Source organism: Vidua macroura, chromosome 1 (genome assembly GCF_024509145.1).
Source record: "Vidua macroura isolate BioBank_ID:100142 chromosome 1, ASM2450914v1, whole genome shotgun sequence".
NCBI classification, from domain to species: domain Eukaryota; kingdom Metazoa; phylum Chordata; class Aves; order Passeriformes; family Viduidae; genus Vidua; species Vidua macroura.
Genome location: NC_071571.1, coordinates 87,579,411 through 87,600,893, shown reverse-complemented (window position 1 = coordinate 87,600,893; position 21,483 = coordinate 87,579,411). Strand labels below are relative to the sequence as shown.

At 39.3% G+C, this 21,483-nt stretch overlaps 1 protein-coding gene across 4 annotated transcripts in view; it reads right to left on the bottom strand.

The window, feature by feature from the left end:
• The window catches only part of FHOD3 (formin homology 2 domain containing 3), a 372,799-nt gene that overhangs the window by 194,387 nt on the left and 156,929 nt on the right, over positions 1-21,483 (bottom strand). For all 4 annotated transcript variants that reach the window (XM_053980820.1, XM_053980827.1, XM_053980835.1 and 1 more), the window contains exon 4: positions 7,278-7,345. In XM_053980820.1, the coding sequence (XP_053836795.1) occupies positions 7,278-7,345 (68 nt within the window). The remainder of the gene's footprint in view (positions 1-7,277; positions 7,346-21,483) is intronic.

The window sequence follows — 21,483 nt, the reverse complement described above, 5'->3', positions numbered from 1 at the left end:
AAAAACTCATTCTGGCTTGAAAACTGAGTAAACATAATCAGGAAGTGATTGAAGGAGCACAGATTGCCAAAATATAATTTACAGTTACTTTCCCACACTTCAAACTATAGTTCTGTCCTTTGGACTCCAAAATTATTGATATAATTAAAATACTAGATTGCCAATCCAGAAGTACCTGATATTATCTAATTTAATTGTCTCTGTTTATTTCAGTCCATTTTAAAAGCCAAGTCATCTATTGCAAACAAATCTAGAAAGAAATCATTCCAAAAACATACACACATGCACATATACACACACATCCATACAATATCTACACACATCCATACATAAACTGAAGTCCTACGAATCTCTCAAGACTGTGTTCCCATTTCAACCTCAATTATTTACAAAGCTACAAAACAAAATGTATAGACCAGATGATCCAGTGGTTAAGTAAACATGAAATCTCAGTTCTGCTCTGTGTCAGGACATTACTCCTGGAAGATGAACCAAACACAGATCTGAGATTCCTCTGCTGTGACAAAGAGTCCATTTCTCTCAGACATGTATTTCTATTCTGTGATACTTGGTAACCCAGACACTACCCCAAGATAGGTGCTTAGCAGGTTCACTTGCTGTCTTTCTTCTGTCAAATTCCCACCAACACACCTGGAAGAACAGCTCCTTGAGAACAAAATTGCCCTGTCCCAAAACTGCTCAGCTGCTAGAAATAAATGAGGTAGAAGCATTTTAGTGGGAAAAGGACTGCAAGGACCAAGCAGCTGGTTTGCATCTCAATGGAAGCTCCTTCCCCTTGCTCTACTTGTTGACTGCAAACCCACTTTACAGACCTCACCAGCTTTGCCAAGCTTCCATTCCTCTTTCCTCCAAACTTTTCCCTACACTCCTCCATGCTGTGGCTCCACTCCTCATTTTCTTCTGTTTACCATTCTTTACACCTTCCCAACTCATTTCATGTACATCTGTGTAGAAGCATAGCCACAACATGACACAAAGGCATCCGTATTTTTACATTGTTCCCTTTTTTCCTATTATTTCATTTATTTACATGGAGCAACATTTTACAGCAGCATGCATGGAAATTACTATCCCTCCCTACTTTCAGTGAGGCAATATACTTAGCCAGTCTGCAATGGCCTCTGTGATGAAAACAATGAAAATTTATCCCCAGTTTTATAGTTGGAAGGAAGGGATGCCATCCAGAGGCACCTTGATGGGATTGAGAGGTAGGCCAATGCAAACCTCATGGAGTTCAACAAAGTGACCTGGGTAATGGCAATTGCAGACACATTTGCAGGTGGAGCAGAGAAGCAATTGATAGCACCCTGTGGAGACAACTTGGAGGATAAAATGTGGGGGAAACTTTATGAAAAACTCAACATGAGCCAGCAATGTGCACTGGCAGCCCAGAAAGCCAGTTGTATCCTGGGCTGCATCCAAAGCACTGTGGCCAGCAGGCTGTGGGAGGCGATTCCGTCCCTCTGCTCTGCTCTGGTGGGACCCACCTGGACTGCTATGCACAGTTCTGGTGCCCCCAACATAAGAAGACATGGAACTTTTGGAACAAGTCCAGAGGAGGGCAGTGAAGTGGATTAGAGGACTGGAGCACTGTTCCTACAGAACCAGGCCAAGAGAGTTGGGGCTGGTTAGCCTGGAGAAAAGAAGGTTGCATGGAGACCTCATAGCAACTTCCTAGTATCTGAAGAGAGCCTACAGGTAAGTCAGAGAGGGATTCTTCATCAGGAACTGTAGTGATAGGACAATGAGTAATGGGTACAAACTGAAAGAGGAGAAATTTAAGTTAGACCAAGGAGAAAAATCAGCTTACAGTCTTTCATGTCTACATTTTACTGATAGATAACAAGTCAGTAAAACACTTTTATTGGCACCTAACACATAGTGAAGGAAATAGAGATTTGCACAGCTAAGACAAAAACAAAGATTCCTTCAGTGGATGTAACTGAAAACCCCAAAAAATTACTGTTGTCTTAAGTTAATTAAAGACAATATTTAGAGAGGAAAGGGTTCTTAGCCTGCACAATGAAGTTGCTCCTATGTCACACTTATGTTAAGTTTACTTTCTTCAATTACCAAGATTGAATTACTATGATCCTGCCTCATCTTCACCACTATCTTCTTCAAAAATGTCCTATTTCCCCTTTACTCTGAAGATGGTGCTTTCCTTCTTCTGTAACTTTAACTTCACTACTTTTACATAACCTGCCTGATTCCTGCATCTGATGAGGGAGCTGCAGGTAGAAAGCCATCTTACTGTGATGATACAATGTTTGTTTCTAGTGCTCCCACTGAACTTAACTTTGTAGCTGGGGTGATGCCATGTTAACCTGAGAAAAATCACAGAGTTATCATGAAGTTCTACTACTGAAAATGTTGGGCTGCTTTTTTGCGTTGTGCAGAACAATAAACTGAGAGGGAACTGAACTGTGCTACAATTCTTAAAATAGGCTGAAAGTAAGAACACAGAAAAGAAACTGTGCTCCTATTTAACATGTTGAAAAATTTGTAAGCACCTTTCTGCTTTCAATATTTCATTTTATTCAGTTAAGTAAGCCCAGATAATTAGAAGATCTTTTTTCCCCACATAATTTTTTTATCTCCTGTGAGTGCAATAAGCAAGCAAGAAAAAAAAAGTCCCACCTCAGTCTCACATTAAGCTATTCAATTATTAGGCAGAAAATATTTGGTTGCCTCCCCCCTATAATGGCATTTAGCGGGAAATGAACAAAAAAAAGTCCTGCTGTGCCTATCTCTGTTTACCACAGCCTATCTCCCTATACATTCAACCATCAGATAAAAATAGCAGTGAAACTAAAGACATTTTATTCCACTGACTTGTCTGGGACAGAATTTCAATTTTTTGCATCTTTTGTAGACAGCAGATACATCATCACACTGTGTGTTTGTCCTCCCAGTTAATAGCAGAATTGAAATTTTGTAGACAAGTCACCTGGAGTAGACCCTACCAGGTATATTCTTCATGGCAGATAAGCAACAAATAAGCAACATCCAGGCATTGTATTATGCATCTGAGGAAGCTAAAGTAGACAGGGGCATCATGCTAAACAACATTTCCTGTTACAATTCAAACATTCACAGTGATTAGAGAAGGAATACTGGTGTCTTCCCAAGTTTTAGGCTATCTTTATGGTGTAAGCAGTTCACATTTTTTACTCTCATTAAGCACTCTTAGATCTTGGCCTGTAACATTGTCTAGACATGAAGAAGGCACTCTACTTGCTAATGAAACTGAGAAACTCATTTTGTCATTTAATGAGTCATATCTATTTTAGTTATAGTCTCTAAACAGTAATGAGACATCTCCTTTGTAAAATGGGATTAAACAGATCTGTAAACTGCTATGTAGAACTCTGGTGAATTTGATTTGTGAAGGAAGTGAAGGTTTCTCTTTTTCATGACTTAAACAAGAACCCTTCCAAGAGGCTCTTAAAGGGGAGAGGTGGCAGGCAGCCTCCTCACAAGTGATGACAGCAGCCCCTAAATCAAGTGTCACACAGCTTCAAACCCCAAGGAGTCATCAGTCATGCTTGCAGGAGGGGAAGGAGCAGCCTCCTTCCTTGAGATCAATGAGGCAAACACAGAATACTCCTTCTGCACTCCTAAGGATGATTGATGACTCCTTAGCAGCTGAAGTGTGTGACATTTGATTTCACTCACTGATAAGATTGTGTCTTCCAAACACCTTCTAGTTAATGTTTCCAGGGCCCCCACATAGCTGTTCTTTGTGACTTTTTTTAACACAAAGCTCAATTGTTGAATGATTAATGAATTTCTCAACAACAGATGAAAATTCTATAAGAGAATTTTGTAACTGTGTCCCTTGATAGTCTGATCACAACACAAAACAGGAATCTAGGCTCCTTAAGAAAACTAATGGGAGATCTCCTGCCCCTGCCCCTGTCAAATGGCACTTGTAGGCAAAACAATCCTAAAAAAGAACTGTCTTTTTTCCTGAAGACGTTAAAATATACACTTGAGGTCTGCTTTCCAGAAAACATAATGCATTGATTGATATTGATTAAAAATATTTTCCAAAATTTTAATAAGCAGATTTCCACAAGGTTATCGATTTCAACAGACTTGAAATGAACTTTATGGCTTTCTTATTTTTCTTACAGCACCATATTCTTATCCAGTTATTTCCTATTTTGAAATTATGCAATCAGCATGATTTGAAATGATGCTTTCCCACTACAACGTACACTTGCTTATAGGTTCTAAAGCATGCCTGCTTTATATTGCATAATGTTGTATCACAGGCCATTTTACATCATCTTTTATAGTATTGCTTAAATCTCACAGTATTATTTACATTTATTTTTTGGTTTTGTTCAGTTTTTTTGCTTTTAAGAGTGGTGTTGAATTAAATGCTTTAAGCAGGTGTATTTTTAACTCTCTTATGAAACGAAGAACATTTTTTGATCCTGATTTTCTAAATGCCATGTTCAGCTGGGTTCTGCTCAATGCCTTTGGAAATTTTAGCACTTTGCACAAAAATCATGAGGTTTTGATAAATACCTGTCAGAAAATCCATTCAAAAGGAGAGAAACTGTACTGGTTGTCAATCATATCTTACTCTGTAAGTTTGTCAAAAAGCACACTGGTAAACAGGAAGAAAGCTGCAGTACAATTCAGAAAAAGATGATGACTGTGGCTCTCTCAGCCCTTCAGAATGAATGACTGGAACAGAATGGCAGCACTGTCAAAGAAAAACACTCCACATAACCTTCATCATTTTGCCAAAACCAGCCCACCAGAAGAAATCAAAGAGGAATTCCAAGTGCAGACTTGCCAAATGAATCTTTCATCTAAATTTTGAAACAAAGACATTGCTCTTGCCAAACATTGTTAAGCTTTGCCGAGGCCTCACGTGAAAAATCAAGAGCTCTGACTATCTGGAATTTAAATTCAATGTAAAACTTGGGCTTATTCCCAATTAATGCAAATGAGACACTGCACACTACTTGAAGGTCTTTAAATTAAAAATGATCCTGACGTAGAACTGTGCCAAATTAAGTCAGCAATGATGAAATTATAAAAAAATGGTGTTATGAACTGTTCTGGCACTTAAAGACATGATGAAGTCTCCATAACACTCGGAAACCTTGTTATTATGAAAACACTCTTTTTAAGTCAACATCTTGTTTCCAAAATATTACACTCACAAGGAATTTAAAATACTCTCTTTTAAGGGCATACAAAATAAAAAAAATATATTTATGTTGAAAAATACATTTAAAAAAAACTATTACCATAATGATAAATTTCTAATGGTGACATACTTTCCTGTCATATACTAAAAAAAAAAAAAAAAAAAAAAAAAAAAGAAAAAAAAAAAGACATTTTGGACAAAAATGTTTCATTTATAATATAACCTCATTATATTTACTTGTATTTTTCTTCAGTAAAGAACTGGAACAGCTTTTCTTTCTAAAACTGATACAAAATTACTTTACATTCTCTCTTATGGTTCATTATGAGATAAACTAAAATCATACTCAAAGGATGCCCATAGCAATGCTGTTGTTAAGGACAGCAAAGCTAGCAGGTAAACCCGGGCTGACAGGGGCTTGTTTTCCAATTGAAAGTGTAGTACCTCAAATACTTGTGCATATTATATGTATACTCTCCAGCTCAAGGATCACTTTTCAAGTCCCCCCTAAGAGAACCTGTATTTTAAGAGTATATGTAGATTTTTTTAAGGGTACGTTTGCTCAACAATTAGCCACAATTCCACCGGAAAGAGCTTCTTTATGTGGTAACTGATAATTCCCAAATTCCTTTCCCTACCACATTCATTAGAAAACAAGAAAGTTAAATTCTTCAAGGAAAATTATATCCTGAAACAGCCAGACAGGTTTCACTTAAAACTCTATTCATACACAAATACGGGTTTGTGCATCGCTTTTCCTTTCTCTCTTGTTACTCTTCAACACAGTCAACCCCTTAAATTAACTAGCATAAATATTTAAACAGCATTTAAGAGAGAGATCTCACTGGTGTGTTCTCTGAAAGCACTGAGCACTTGTGCTCAGAAATACCAATTAGACAAATAACCTGTAGGGAGGAGGGCATTTATGAATACCCAAACTGGGAGAATTAATGATGGAAGGGCATGGATGATGGAAGAGAATACATGATGGGAGAGGCAGGATGGGTGGGAAGAGAGGCTTAGCCTCTCATTCCTAAATAAACTCCTAATTCCTAAATGCAGAGAAACACAAACATTTCCCAGAAACAGCTGAGGTGCACAAAAAGAGAAAAAATCAGACAAGACCCTTGGAAACCTGCCTGATTTCCTGTGAGCACACAGGCCACATGCTTGGCAACCTCACAGGGAAACCCAGCTTGCATCCCTGTGACTCTCAAGCAGTCTCCCTCTGGGAATGAGGGACTGTTTCATGAAAAGACAGTGATTTTCCCAATCACACTCATGAGATGACCAGACTGTTTTGAACTGGAACTTCTTTCTTTGTCCAAAAATTTCAAAAGTCAGGGACATTTTTCTGACCCAGAACACATCTTCAACTACCAAGATTTAACATTAAATGGTCCACCCTTCACCAGTCACTCCTATTGTTTAGAAAATTTTAATTCACATCCAAATCCATGCCTTTCCTTAAAATGATCAGTCACTACCATATCCTCCTCAGCTCTATGAAGCATCTTTTTGGCTAATCAGTAAATCTTTTCCTCTAAACTCAGTCTAAATTCAAACACATTCAGAGATCTCCCAGTAGATTTTGGTTCCTCATCAGACCTGTTGCATGTCTCCCACAAGTCTTTTCAGTTTTTGATGTGGCTTAAACACAGACTATTTGTCCATTATGAGACCAACACTGGCCCTAACTCGTGGTTTCCCTGGCTCACCTTTTCATGTTTCCTTCCAAGTCTTCCCAATACCAAGATATGCCACTGTCTAAAGAGCAGTCTAAACTCCACCTAAGAGTTTCAATTTTCTTGTCTCCTCTCCTGGCAGGTTTACACTCCACACTCTGCCATTATGCCACATCTCGTCCTTCTGACTGACTGAAGGAACATAGGAAGGCTTGCAGATCATAAAAATAAAAGACTCTAAAAAGGAATTGGCCAATTCCAAATTAGAAATGAAGTCTTAAAAGTCTCTTTTGCTAGAAACTGTAAGTTATTCTCTAAATTAAAAAAAAAAAAAGGTGAAAGAAAAAGATATTAAATTCATGTTCAAATCACAGAATAGACAGCTATTATTTGCTCACCTGAAATATTTGTTTCAAGGAAAAAAGTGCCCGTCTCAGTTCCCGTCCATTGGAATTGTAAAGTTTTTCTGGGAAAACAAAATAAGATGAGAAAAACCTTCAGCATAAACAAAACTGACAGCACAGCAAGAATGTAGTACAGCTTTTGACCGAATCATAGCACCCACTTCCCATTAGACAGACTTTAAAATACAGATATAGGACTTATTCATTAAATGTGCATGTAAACCAGGATTTAGTTGTCTATAACTTAAGATGGCATCTTCCAGGTAAATTCACAATAGCTTCAGCAAGTTCAGTGAGAAACAATTCTCTCTGGAGTTTTTTTGAAAATGCTTAGAAATACTGTTCTTTCTGCATTAAGATAAATTTAGGGTTTACTCAAAGTACCAGATTAATCTCAAAAGACTTGTCTGAGACCACTCTTTGCCTTTGTTATCAAAGCTAGAGCCACTGAATCCCATCCTTGACTGCCTTCCCTCTAGACATTCTTTTCTCATGTTCTCATCGTTCTATTGTTAAATCCTTTCTCCAATAGCAATGAACGTTAATACCAGAAATAGTCGGACAGTCTGTTCTTAGCATAATTCAAAACAGTGTTTTATTCTCCTGAAAACTGATCTTGACCTTCTTCTAAATGAACCAGAAGCCTTCTTTTCATCATCCAATACTGAAATGTATTACTTCATTTATTCCCCTACTAAAGTATTCTCACAGAAATAATTTAAAGACAAAAGCAACTCTGCAACTCTGCTATCCTTCTGAACTCTGCTACAATGTTTGTGCCTTTGGAAGAGGTCTTGGACTGTTGCAAATTTGTGACTGTGCAGGGATAGAGCAGAAGGTGAGCTCCTCAAACCTTCTTGGTCTACTACACTTAGTGTATTTGATAGAAAGAGACTGTATGCACATCTACAGTCCTAAATTTAATTTTATTACACTACTGCAATATAAGGGCAATGACAGGAAAATCAAATCTTCGTGGTCACCTCAGATGACACACTTGCCTCATCCACAAATCATCATGAAAGCACCCTCTCTGCAATCGACAGAGTAGTGGCCTGTAGTGGACAGCAGGTCCTGAGATCAAAGGTGGATTGCCCATAGAATGATAATAATCTTATTAGGAAATTAAATATCAAACCCCACAATTTTATTTCTTACTTTCCCTTGTCTATTTCTTTTTCAATTACCACTTTACACTACAAAACCAAATTAGATTTTATTTCCCTCTGTCAGGAAGTTGCAAAAAAGAGACTAGCATTTGAGGATTCAATGCATTTATAACTCAGTGATCATTTTTTACCTCAGTCAAGGAAGGTGGGGGTCTAATTCTAGAAAAAAAAAACATTTCTTATTCCAACAGTCATCTTCAACCAAAGGAAAAATATGAAGTAAAATGTCAGCAGAACTAACACTATTTTTTTTTAACTTTGAAAGTAGTTTTGTTCATCCCTAATTGCCTCTGATTTCAAAGGCAGAATGTACAGAACTGGCAAAACTATTGTTTTTATAAGTTGTCTCCTTTCTTGCACTTTTTATAGATTCTTGACAAAACATTGGAGGAACGGATTTCACTTCAAGCCATAAACTTAGAGGCACACTTTAATTACTCTCACTTAAAAACGCACTGGCATGTGGGACCACATTTCTTGGCAGGATAAAGAGTAATTTTGTCAGGAAAGCCTAAAGAATAATAAAGATCTTCTAAGACCCGGTCTGTCAACTTTACATGCCACATTACACAAAATATTCCTTTTTGAAAGTTACCTCCATCTGGCATTTGTTATTACTAATTTCCCTCTATTCATAATTCACCAGCACCATTATGAGCAGAATGTCTCCAAACAAGGCAGTGCATTATCATCTTAATTAAGAGAGGCACCACTTCTTAAAGTCCTGGCAACTTTGTACATAAATATCAATGTCCTAACAAATGCCATCTGTTGGTCTTGGTCTTAAACAGAAATCATCATCCCAGCCTGGGGTGAAGTCCTAACAAACCATTGTTATGATACCATAACACTGGTTGTTTCATTGGTGCGTGAAGATTTTTGGTACGTCTCAGAGAAACAATGCTGAACATTTTTTCTCCTTGGTGTTTTCACAGAGCATAACCTCATCCTTTGGCAGTCAGCACAAACAATGCTCTCCCTGCTCGTCTGTAGCAAGGAGGACAGAAGTTACTGACTGCAGCACAAAAAGGGGTCTAGCGTTAGAGCTAAGAATCAACAACTATTACAAGTATCAAGTTTGACAACAGTTGTGGCATGTGTCACAAATGTTTGAAGTGGGTTGAAAAGCCATCTAAGGAGTGACAGTCCAGGTGAGTCATCTCACTTCTGACATCTTCTACCAGAGACAATGTACACTCGCAGGTACCTCCTCATACAGAGCTGATCTTGTTCAATCAGCTCAAAGTCCACAGCTTCTTCACCTGTTACTCTTACACACAGGCAACACACTCTCTGCATAAGTCTTGACACCCACTCCTTACAGTGCAGGCAGCCACCAGAAACATTCACTGACCATAACCCATAGAGGAAAATGATGAAGCTATGCTACGTCAGAAGATGTTTTGGTTTAGAAAACTTCAGTCCAGGATGAAGCTCACAACAGGGAAAGAAAGCCTGAGTAAGCCAAGGTACTGCACAGACCCTTAAAAAAGCTTGTACTTTCATTGTGTGTGCTGTTTCTCAGATTACAGCTGGGGGACACTTGCTAAGATGCTCTCAAGGCTTTCGAGAATTCCCACTTGTTAACAGTAACTTTAGCACCCCAGGGACCTCAGGCTCATCCTGAAAGCTCTAGACTACAAGTGAAGTGGCAAAAATGCATCAGCAGAAACTGAAAGGCAAAAATCAGTTCTGAGCTCTTTTCCTATGGTAGAAAAACAAAATTAAGAAAAAAAAAAAAAAAAGAGAGAGAGAGAAAAAAAAAGCCACATGTGCTTACAAAGTTTTCACACTGCAGATGATTCAGAAACTAGACAGCAAATGCTTTTTAATGCTTTTTTGACATAAGCAGTTTAAAGTGTTGCCCTATGAAGCAGACTGAGAAATAACTTTCCATGTTGAAGCACAGAGGTGACTAATTCCCATAGTCCTCCCTGGCAGAGCTGTCTGTAATTGAAAGAAATGATGCCTACAACTTTGAAACAGCAGTCTAGCCTGCTACTATCACCAAACCCAGAAAATTCTGAGGTGCTCCAAAGACAGTCCAAAAGACTCACAAGTTCACTGCTTTGTTATTAGGTGTCAGATAAGCATGAATATGTACTGCTTTACACCAGAAAACAAACCTCTGAATTTCAAGCAGGAAAATGTGCTGCTACATCTCTGTGAAACTTCTCTGGCCCTTTGGTAAAACACATTTCCTGTCCTTCTCCAGGCCATGTGCAGGTTGGACACATTCTACATTCACATATTTCAAGGTCAGTGAAAAAAAAAAAAAGATAAGTGAGTTTGTAGGTCAGGGAGTTTGTGATATCTGACACCCAGATTTCATCTACCTATTAATGATAGTGGCTTTGACAGCCGTGTCCTGGTGACACTATTGCAGCCACTTTTACTGCTTTTCTTCAAGAAATAAAGAGCTGCATCCACAGCTGTGAAATAATTTTAATTGCATATACACCCATGGCAGAAAATTCTCCTTGCAATTCGCTCTGATGTAAACTAACACTAGAGGGCACTGCTTATTTCCTTATTTTATGAAAGAAAAGGCGCTCTGTCCCTCCATGGGCTTCCTACTGATAGAGCAACACTGTTAATCTTTAGACTTTAAGATATCCTATGAAATTGAAAAGCACCAGCACTGCCAATTTCAAACATTCAAAATCAGGATTACCTCTTTTGAAACTAATAGAAAACCAGGTACTGGTATGGGTCTGAGTTTTATTTACTGCAAGAACCAAGAGTCACATTTATTAAATTATCCTTCACATCATAGCAGGTAAGTGTATATCCTTGAAAGAGAGATTCCCTTAGCTCAGCACCTGTTTCTAGGGGCAGAGAATCACAGATAACCAGACTTGTGGTAGAGACAGACATGTGTGCCAGGTAGCAACCTGCAAGTGGCTATTTTGGTTGCTGTTGCAACCTGCAAACAGCAGAACTTTGGTTAAGAGAAGCCTTTATGCTCTAAAATAAAAATATTATTTATTACTCTGTATTTCTTTGCTTGTTCTTACTTTTGTGAAAAACAACCCAGGCTAAGTGAAAAAGGATTTTTATAGGTGAAATTGGTACAAATGTAGCAGTGGAGGGAAGGCAGCTTGGTTTGAAATCAACATATTTTCAGAAAGGAAGAGAAGTCTTTAAAGATATTTTATCAGACAACTTGCAGCTTTCAAACAGATTCTATATTTTCAAAGATAATTGTCAGACGCTCAAATTTCATCAGTTTTCACCTCTTTTGACTATGTGGGAAAAGGGACTTTTTAAAGAAAATAGTAATTTGTTCTTATATTCTTAAATAAAGTACTGACTTTTCTTCTGCCTTCTATGGGAAAAAAAATGAGTGTTTTCAATCCACAGCAATAAAAGAAAAAGTGGAACTGGCTGAACGTTGCTTGGTTCAGTTCCACGTGTTACACCTGACCTCTGACCGACAGGGTACCATCCTCCTCCCTTCCTCTTCCATCACACCCATTGAATTAGTCCCTGGGATATAGTAATTTATACAGCATCAGCCTTTTGAGCTGTTGGCAAAGGCTTGTGAACATCTGGCTGAGCACAAATGGGAGTTGCTCTGCTCCACTTGCTGCTGCCTGAATGACCTCCATGTCTCCCATCCATGCCTCTTTTCTTTAAACTATAATTTCAAGATGAAGCTCCTTTCCTTACAAAAACATAAAAGGGAGATTAACTCCACATTTGATTACATTAGCAGGATACCTGGTTCAGATCCACTTAAATGACATTTGAAACATTTCCTGCCATTCATTTTTACCTGGTATTGGACAGAAGTAGAAACATTCTCTGGCTTCCAGTAGCCACTTGCAAATTAGCCAGTACTTAGAAACTAAACAATTTAATTCCTCTCCCTGCAGCAAGGAATAGAGTATTATTTAAAATGTTCACTAGGAATAAGTGTTAGTGATAAAAGGTTTTCAAAATTTAAATCAATTGCCTACCTTTCCAGCAGCACTGATGGGAAAAAAAAACTTGAAAGAACAAAGAAAAGTATTTATAACAGTAAGAAATTTTGGCATTCATTCTTTCTGTGACTGCCCATGCCACACTTCTAAATTTATTACTGCACTATTCCAATTTTAAATGCATGTTATTTTATCAGAATGAATACAATTGTAGAACTAAAAATTTGAGCAATACAGCAACAAGTCAGGCAAATGGGTCCACTCCTGTGACCCGGCATCAGGAACCAGCCAGGCAGAGACTTCACTCGAGTAGGCCCACGGGTACATACAGTGCTGCAGATCTATAAAACAACTGTATATAAAACTAATTAGCGTAGTGTGCCAGTCCTCCACTGTATGTCAAACAAATTAAAGCAGTTCTCTAAGAAAAGACCTGGTCCTGAGCCAAGAATAGGCTCTTAGTTTAGTTTTTGTCCACAAAAGTTAGTCATAAATGTGTTGGCCAGACAAGGCACTCTCCTTTTCTTCCCAGACCCCCTAGAAAATGCATGAAGAAGGGATTCGTTCACAGGCATATTGCCCACTATTACATTAACACAATTGCTGCTTCTGTTGAGATTACTTTGTTTTGCATATTACAAATTTCCTTTCTTTCCCTACGAATTTGATCTTATTTTGTCTGGTTATGCATTAATTAGTGGAACATGTCACATGTGAACTCAACTACATATTCTCCCACTGATCCAGGGATAAATGGTTAGCACTTAGTGCAGGAAAGGAGCTTTCTCACAATAAAGAACCTTAGGCCAAGCGAGTGGCTGCGTACAAATTTCGGGAAGCCGAGTCCACATCACTGTCAGCACCGAGTGCTTTGGAGGAATGTGCAGGCTGCCTCCAAGGAATGCCGCCCCAGCTCCCCGGCAGAGAAAAAACCTCCCTACTCTCCTTTTCATTCAGACACACAGCAGCTGCTTAGCTAATTATCTGGGACAGTGGGTCCCCTCAGCAAGCAGGGTCCTTTGCCCCCGCTGGGAGAGGGGGATCCTTTGTCAGGAAAGGATCCTATTACGCCTGCATATGAGAAGAGCTCAGCTTCAAGCCTGCATCCTTATTCCCTTTCTCTGTAAAGGACCTGCAGGTGGGGAGTGGGAGGAGGGAAAGACAAAATACTCTTGGACACCCTTTCCTGTCCCATACCCTAAAGCCATGTTGGCAGAGGCTCAAAGTAAAGAGTGCAAAGAGCCACCTGCAAACCCCAAGGAGCCTGTGGGTTTGGACTGACAAGCAGGGAGAACTCCAGGGCAGGAACTCCCCTGGGAATGAAAAATACCCAATTCAGCCAGCACTTCAGAGTGATACTATACACTCACACATGGGATTTTCTGCCTCTTTGAAAGCAGAAGTCTGCTTTCCTGACACTGCAAAAGATACCCAGCAGAAAGAGTCCCTGGATTTCCACAGGGAGAGTACACATGGCAAACCCCCCACTCTGGGAAGATGGGTTGGAGCTAATCTTTTTTGAATATTTCTCTGAAATGCCAAATGTCTTAACTTCTGTCACAAGGGAATTAACATAAGACTGTCAGCACGAGAATGATTATACATTTAAATCCATTGAAAAAAGTAACCGCTCCTGCAGGTTCAAGTGTCCTCCCTTGCTTTTTGCTCCTGTGTTTCTAAGAGATATGAAATGAGACTCAATCAATTGTGGGAAATGAGTAATATATAAGTCCAGAGGATCAAGAAGAAACACGATGACCCTGAGGATGAGGAATCAGAGACATGCAACAAAAGGTCCTTTTTATTCTGAACATATCATTCCTGAATGTCCTGGTGACTCCCCTACCCTTGGTTCTAGGTGTTAGTGCTGGAGGTTCAGCATAAACTACAGTAACATCTAAATAATTCCATGATATTTAAAAGAAGGAGGTTTTTATGCAGATATCTGGTAGAAGGGACTTTCCAGTCTTTTCCATACTCCACTGTCATGGTTTAACCCCAGCTGGCAGCCAAGCCCCAGGCAGCCACTCGCTCACTCTCCCACGAGCGGGATGAGGGAGAGAATGGAAAGTGTAACAGTGAGAAAACCTGTGGGTGAGATAATGACAGTTTAATAGTAAAGAAAAAGCCACCCACACAAGCAAAGCTAAACAAAGAATTCATTCACCACTTCTGATGGGCAGGCAGGTGTTCAGCCATCTCCACGAAAGCAGGGCTTCATCACACCTAACAGTGACTTGGGAAGACAAACACCTTCATTCCCAACATTCCTCCCTTCCTCCTTCTTTTCCCAGCTTTATATGTTGAGCATGACACCGTATGACATGGAATGTCCCTTTTCGGTATGCTGGGGTCAGTTCTTTTGCACCCCAGCCCCCTCGATGGGGTACTACAAGCAGAAAAGGCCTTGACTCTGTGTTAAGTGCTGCTCAGCAGTAACAAACACATCCCTGGATTACCAACAGTGTCTTCAGCAGAAATCCAAAACAGTCCAAAAGCCTCTCCCAAACTAGGTACTATGAAGAAAATTAACTCTACCTCAGCCAAAACCCCTCTGGCAGCATAAAAGGACTATAGTGATCTCTTCTCAACCATTTCTACCAAACTTCTGCATATTCTGCTTGGTTTCAAGCAAACCACATGTCATGGATAAACCATTAGCCAGAGTTTCCCCTTTACAGAGCTCTAAATTAATATCCTTTTACTTCTACAGACTCATCCACATGGAACCAGGAAGAAGATTTGTCATGCTGTCTGCACACATTATGGCAAACAAATGCCAATGATTTACACTAAAGGGAGATGTTAAAATGCAGCAAGTGTTTATATAGTTAAGTGCAAAAGGAAACCTTAGTCTTCATCTGCTGGATCCAAGCGTATACAGCTGTGGAAGATGGGGCTCTCTCTGTATGTTGCACTGCATTATGTTAGAGATCCGAAAAACTGATGGTGTCAAAATTTCCTCTTACTGCTTCCATTTCTAAATTAGCATATTAAGGCCCTGCTTGCTCATAAGCAAAAGAAAGGACATATAAGGTGATGTGGGCTGAGAGCAGTGTGAAGCTGCCTGACAAAAAGGGCTTGTCCTTTTCATCTTAGCTTTATATGTCTCTGCTCACTACTGTTTTCCCAATTCTCTACTGCAGAAACCTGTGTCAGTTGTCTTTGACTGTTGTGGAAAAAAGGACATAAGCAGTAAGAAAGGGCAACAAAGAGGGCACAAGCAGGAGAGCACAACAGCAGGTTCTACCTAATGTAAGAAGTAAAAAATCAGAGTGAGACATTAAAACTCAGTGTCAACAAGAAATCACTTAACTAAACAGAAAGCAACAGCAACGATCCCAAGAAACTTGAACAGTTTGCAAATTTCCATGATTAAAACCCCCAGGCTTTTAAAATTAGTTGTAGCAAGAGAGATAATGAAAATGCATGGGGTGTTCATTGCCAAAAGACTTTTTTTATAGCTGGCTTTCAGGGTCTGGCTGGGAAAAATATTACAGGCCAGTGCCACAAAAGGTTTTCCTGCCCTCTATGAGCCAAAAACTGTGACTGGAACAGCAAGTTAGCTCTGAATCCACTTCCCATCTGTTTATCACCACAGCTTTTATTTCCCACTCCAATCTTACTTCTCTCATGTATCCTTTCTGATTTTGTAAGCTAGAATTCAGAATTCCTCTTTACAGTTACAGTTACATTTGCCAGAGAGTCTGATGCCTACTGATAACTTTGAACCTATGGGGACTATGCCCTATGGAGGTCTGTGCACACAGAACAAACTGCTCAATCAGCTCAGTCTTCCTTCCTTCCTTGAAATAAAAAGCCATATTCAAAAGTTACAACATATTAACAAAATAAAGAGCCTCTGCCTCTTCAGCCTACTTATTCCAGCTATGGAACAGGCACCATAGTGTACTTCTCTGCAATGATTTATTTATATAGGTCCTCTCCACTTGAATGCAAAAGGCACTAATATGCTCTTTAGTTCTGAAGTGCAGGAAACAGTACTTTGGGTTGACAGCTTCAAAGGAGGGCACTTCTGCATGCCCAAAAAATGCTATGACTTCTGTAAAAGTCAAAGGGTTACAAAAGGGAAAAGGCTGTGTAACAAGGTCAAATATTACGGCACCGTATTAGAGCAAGTGGTGATGGAAAAGACTTGAGAGGTCATCTTGTTCATCCTCCTGCTAATGCAAAATTGTTCCCTAGAGTGTAATACAGCAGGAAAGTAGTTGTTATGCTAAAATATAGGTTACATAATTCAAGAGAATGGGGCTGGGGAAAATTGCTAGAAAAGAAAATAATATAGAAGAACTTACTGCTTCTTTAGAGATTACTGTAGCAAAACTGAGGCTAAACCATAATTTTAAAAAGTATGTGGAGACCAGCCTTTAATGTTTGTTTCAGTTTACAACGCAGTCTCTGAGTTGCTGACCTGTGTGTTTGTGCTTGAACAAGCACATTAGCCAGTGCCTCCTGGATTAGAAATATTTAACAAGAATATGCTAGTCGTGTTTTTTTTGGTTTTATTCCATTTTAAACACAGTGCCAACATGTTGCTCTGCTCTGATTAATACTAATCAGTATTAGTAAACAAAGAGCAATAAGAAAATTATAGCAACCCATCACCAAAAAAGACAAAAATTTTAGGCACACCCTCACTATTCCTTGAATTATGGATGCCTTATCTGCGCTGACAGCTTGGCAAAAGGCAAAATGTCTGAGTGCAAAGACATTGCAGCTTTGTGCCAGGAACCTGAAAGAGCTCCTGAGCTTAAAGCTCATATCAAGTTTTTATTTTGCATAATACATGACAAAATATGTCAGGTGCTATCTCCAAGACTAAGTTGTTACAGTGATCCTAAGTCCAGCCTCAACAAGTGCATCAAAACTTAACTAGTCCTTTCAATTCAGAGGATGCAGCCTCCTAATTAACTGCATGCATTGAAGCATCAATTTGTTCAGAATTTTGGAAAGCAAGGATGAAACTACTTATCTGATAGCAAGGCAACAGGCAAAAGAGGAACAGCAGCAGCAGTTCATGTTGAAAACCTGATAAAGCTGCTTCTCCTCAGATTGCTGCTAGCAAGTACAACGGTGTGTGCATTTTTAAATATCTGGGCCTGCATTGCCTATGTGCATGTGAGACTTTCCAGTCTCACAGACATGCTGCTGGAGGCAACTGGTTCCAACTGGTTAGGGGTTTTTTTGACCATTTGAAGTGGCCAAGACCAAGAAGCCACCACAAAATCCTCAAACACAAAAGCCAGTAGATGTGCCTGTGATTGTGACACACTTTCAATAGTAAGGATCCGTATTTAACTGTACTTCAGCAACCCCCAGAAACATCATCCACACAATCATAAAGATACCTTCTGGAAAGCTTCTAGAGGTGACAGCTGAATCCAGTGGGACTTCATCTTTAGTATTTTTTTTATCCCAAAATTAATTTAAGAAGAGAATAAGCAAAAAAATTCAATGTAAATGCCATAGCATCTTCAGGATATTTACTTCATATTTTCATTATATTTAATGATGATAATATTGATTTCTAAAACAATTTTTTATAATTTAAATTAAATGTACAGGCCTCCTTGGTCTGAAACTCTTGCAATATCTCAATATAACAGCCTCTCCTTATGTTAAGAACTTTACTTGTAGCTTATCATTTCTACACCTTCCTGTTCTTGTGTACATTCTCCAATCAATTTACATCTTTAAATGTGTAAACCCAGACACAGCAACACAACTAAGGCTGTACTGATTTTGAATACAGAGGAGAAAGAGCATTTCAAAAGACAAAGATTTGATTTTGCTTTAGTGTTACAGTCACACAACAAAGAACAATCCCTTAAGTAATAGTCTCATAGTTCCTAGCAGACGTGATCTCAGTCAAAAACAATAAGCTCATTAACCAGCTTTGTTCTAATAACTTAAACTGCCTTTTCCCATGTGTCTTGATGCATTTTAGAGTTTTTTGGAAGGATGCTTCTTTAGAATACTTGAAGGATATAGCTATATTAATAGAAATTAAATTTACAGAGATGGATTTGCAACAGAGGGAGAATGAAGAAATATCAGATGTGCAGAAGGAAAGACTGAAGCACAAATACTTTTAGCAGATGTCAAAGTAATTCAGGGTCAGTAAGTTTCCCATCATTCTGAAATTGCTGGGACATATGAAAAACACACCATTTTGGCAACTGAAAAGCAAACCCCACAAACAAACTGGAACAGAACCACTAAGATCTCAGGCTAAATCCATGCCAATGCATGACTCTCATCTGATGCAGATGCCAGATCAAGCACATGGCCAGTCCTCCTTCAGTAGGCTGGGGAGGCTTGGAGATCCCTGTTATCTGCTGGACAACTCACTTCCCAGCATTCCTACTGCTGCTGCACCCTGTACCTCGCCATGTCCTGGCACATGGGGGGTGCAGGTGGCTGGCACATCAATGCTCTATCTGCTATCCCATGTCTTACAGCAGCAGGGACAGGAAACAGGCATCCCAGGAACGTGGCACAGGCACCCTGAGCAGCTTAACACAGGAGGAAGGAAGGTGACACTCTGGGGCAGCCAAGAGTCTCGAGCTTCACATGCCGCACACAGCAGCCCTGAAAGAGAGAGCTGCTGCTGTCCTGTACTCAGAGCAATCTCTTTGTCCTTCAGTTACTATCTTTTATGTATCACTCGGACACTCTATTGTCACTCACTCTTTTATTATCACTCAGGGAATACAAAGCTTTTTCAGAAGTGGAGACGCCTTTGTACTCTAATAAGGACCTGTACATTAGACTGCAAAGACTTAACAGCAGAAGTACTTCGGTGTTTCACATCCATATGGAAATTATGTAGAAGTAGGGTACGTCTCCACTTTCCAAGTACCATTTCCAAGATACATGATTAGGGTGAAGAGAGGTGTTCAAAGCTACGTGTGTTAAAACCAGGAAATTACTGATAAAAGACCGTGTTCATCAGGTAGAAATTTCTCTTTTGGAAATTCTCCCCCATTTTCATAGCTGAAAAATATCCTAGATTTTCCAGAAACAAGATGCATGGTGCTTGTAGGGTCCAGAACAGTAGGATTAGATCTTTGAGAGGGAACACAAACCCAATATTGGAACAATCATTTCACCCCCATTAACAAACACAACAACTATGCACCTCTGTGCCAGATGCTTCTCTGAGTTCTGTTTGGAATCAGTGAGTTCAGTTAAGTGCATTTGCAGCCAGAGAGAAGCTGGTATATAAATCCACCCACTGCTTTGGCAACACATTTTGCCTTTTGAAACAAAAGCTGGCTGATGCCTCTCCAAGCAATGGTGTGCTGCCCATTGGGGCATCAGCTCTTCACCTCTCTCTCTGTCTGCAGAGACAGAGGTAAGAGAGATCTTGGAGCATTCCTAGTGTCACTCGGAATGATTTCCTGCCTAAGTTTACCCCTCAACATCTCCACATCAACAGTTTTTACAACAAATAATTTAAATGAAAATTCACTCAGGCTATGGGGTTCCTTTCCATATGGCCCCATCCTCTGCTGGATCAGGGCAGCTTCCAGGCAAGTTTGCAAGTTTCCAGCATAAAAGGAAAGGCTTTCTTCACAGTGCTCGAACCATACCACCCTACCAGACATTTACATTTTCAAACATTCCTCAAACACAATTTCTGTTTACCATACCATGCAGAACCCGGCCTGAACTTGTTTAACACATGTTTGCATTATTTATCCAAACTCATTCATCACAGTTGTAAAACATCTGACAGACGATGGAGGTTTTCCAGTGTGTGTCAGGCCTCTCGCTTAATTCAACCACTGATTATTTCCACCTCTAAGTAATTTGACCAAAGCCACACGAAAGCATTCAGCTATACTAAATCTTTCTCTGTTTGTTATTAACTCAGTCACTGGCTGTAAATAGCTGTACCCTTCTCTCTACTTATCTAATTAATCAGAAGAATATCTATATACACATGTATACAATCTATATTAACACACATAATGTATACCCACATTAGTTATATAAATTATATGTTTTTATATATATGATGTACATATTCTATACATATAAACACAATGGCTTCTTTTTGAGAGGCTCCATGTGATAAGAAAAGCTTAATTGCTACACGGATTGAATCGTCATTTGCACCATAAACACAGCCAGCTGCTGTGCAAAGTGCTTCCTCATGCAAAATGCACACACTACAGCACACATTACACACATTCAGCTACTTAATGTGATTTTTTTTTTTAATCCCCAGTTATAGGAAAAACATAGTAGCATAAATCCATGATTTCACAAATTCATTTAGTATAAGCACACCAAGTCAATGGAGCTTTGAATCAGATCCTGAAACTGGAATGTAAAAACTATTCTTTCTGTGATTATTGAGCACAAGCACTGTATTTATTGCCTTTTTACTTCTTGTCTCTTGCAAAAGGAAGATCTTTCACTGTTCCTCTTTTTTTTTTTTTTTGCATACTTTCCATTTCTCATTAATCACACTGACACAAATCTGTAACTATGAAACTAGAAGTAAGTTAACAGCTAAGACCTGCAAGAACCTTAAAAGGACCAAGTCCTGTCTCCTATCTAGGCTTCCTAGATTAAAAAAAATATGGTTCAAAAAGTGTCATATGTGCTGCAGGAATTAAAGATCTGTTCACTGTTCCTCATTGTTTGCTACGTAGTTTGACTGTCTCATATGTTACCTTTTTTCCCCTTTGGAAAACTGTGTAAAAAACCATTATGAACTACATCATCACACTGTCACTTGACAGCACAGGTTGGCTAGTGCAGACATAAGAGTAAATAAGTAAGTCCCTGTCCTTTCTCACTTCAGGAATCAGATGTGTCCTGGGAGTGTGAGACCAAGGTAAAAGGTGGGGCAGTAAACCAAGTGAAAAATCCCTGCCTCTCTTCAGTCAATGGTGTCGTGCCATTGCCTTTGAGAATCACTATGTTCCAAGGGCTAGTATGGATCTGACCCCTTTGTCTCCCTCAATTCCCACCCTATTATTATTTCTAAAGCCTATACAGAGACACTGGAAAATAAGGATGATGACAAGGGATGAGTACAGAAGACAGATCCAGCAAGAAAACAATAGG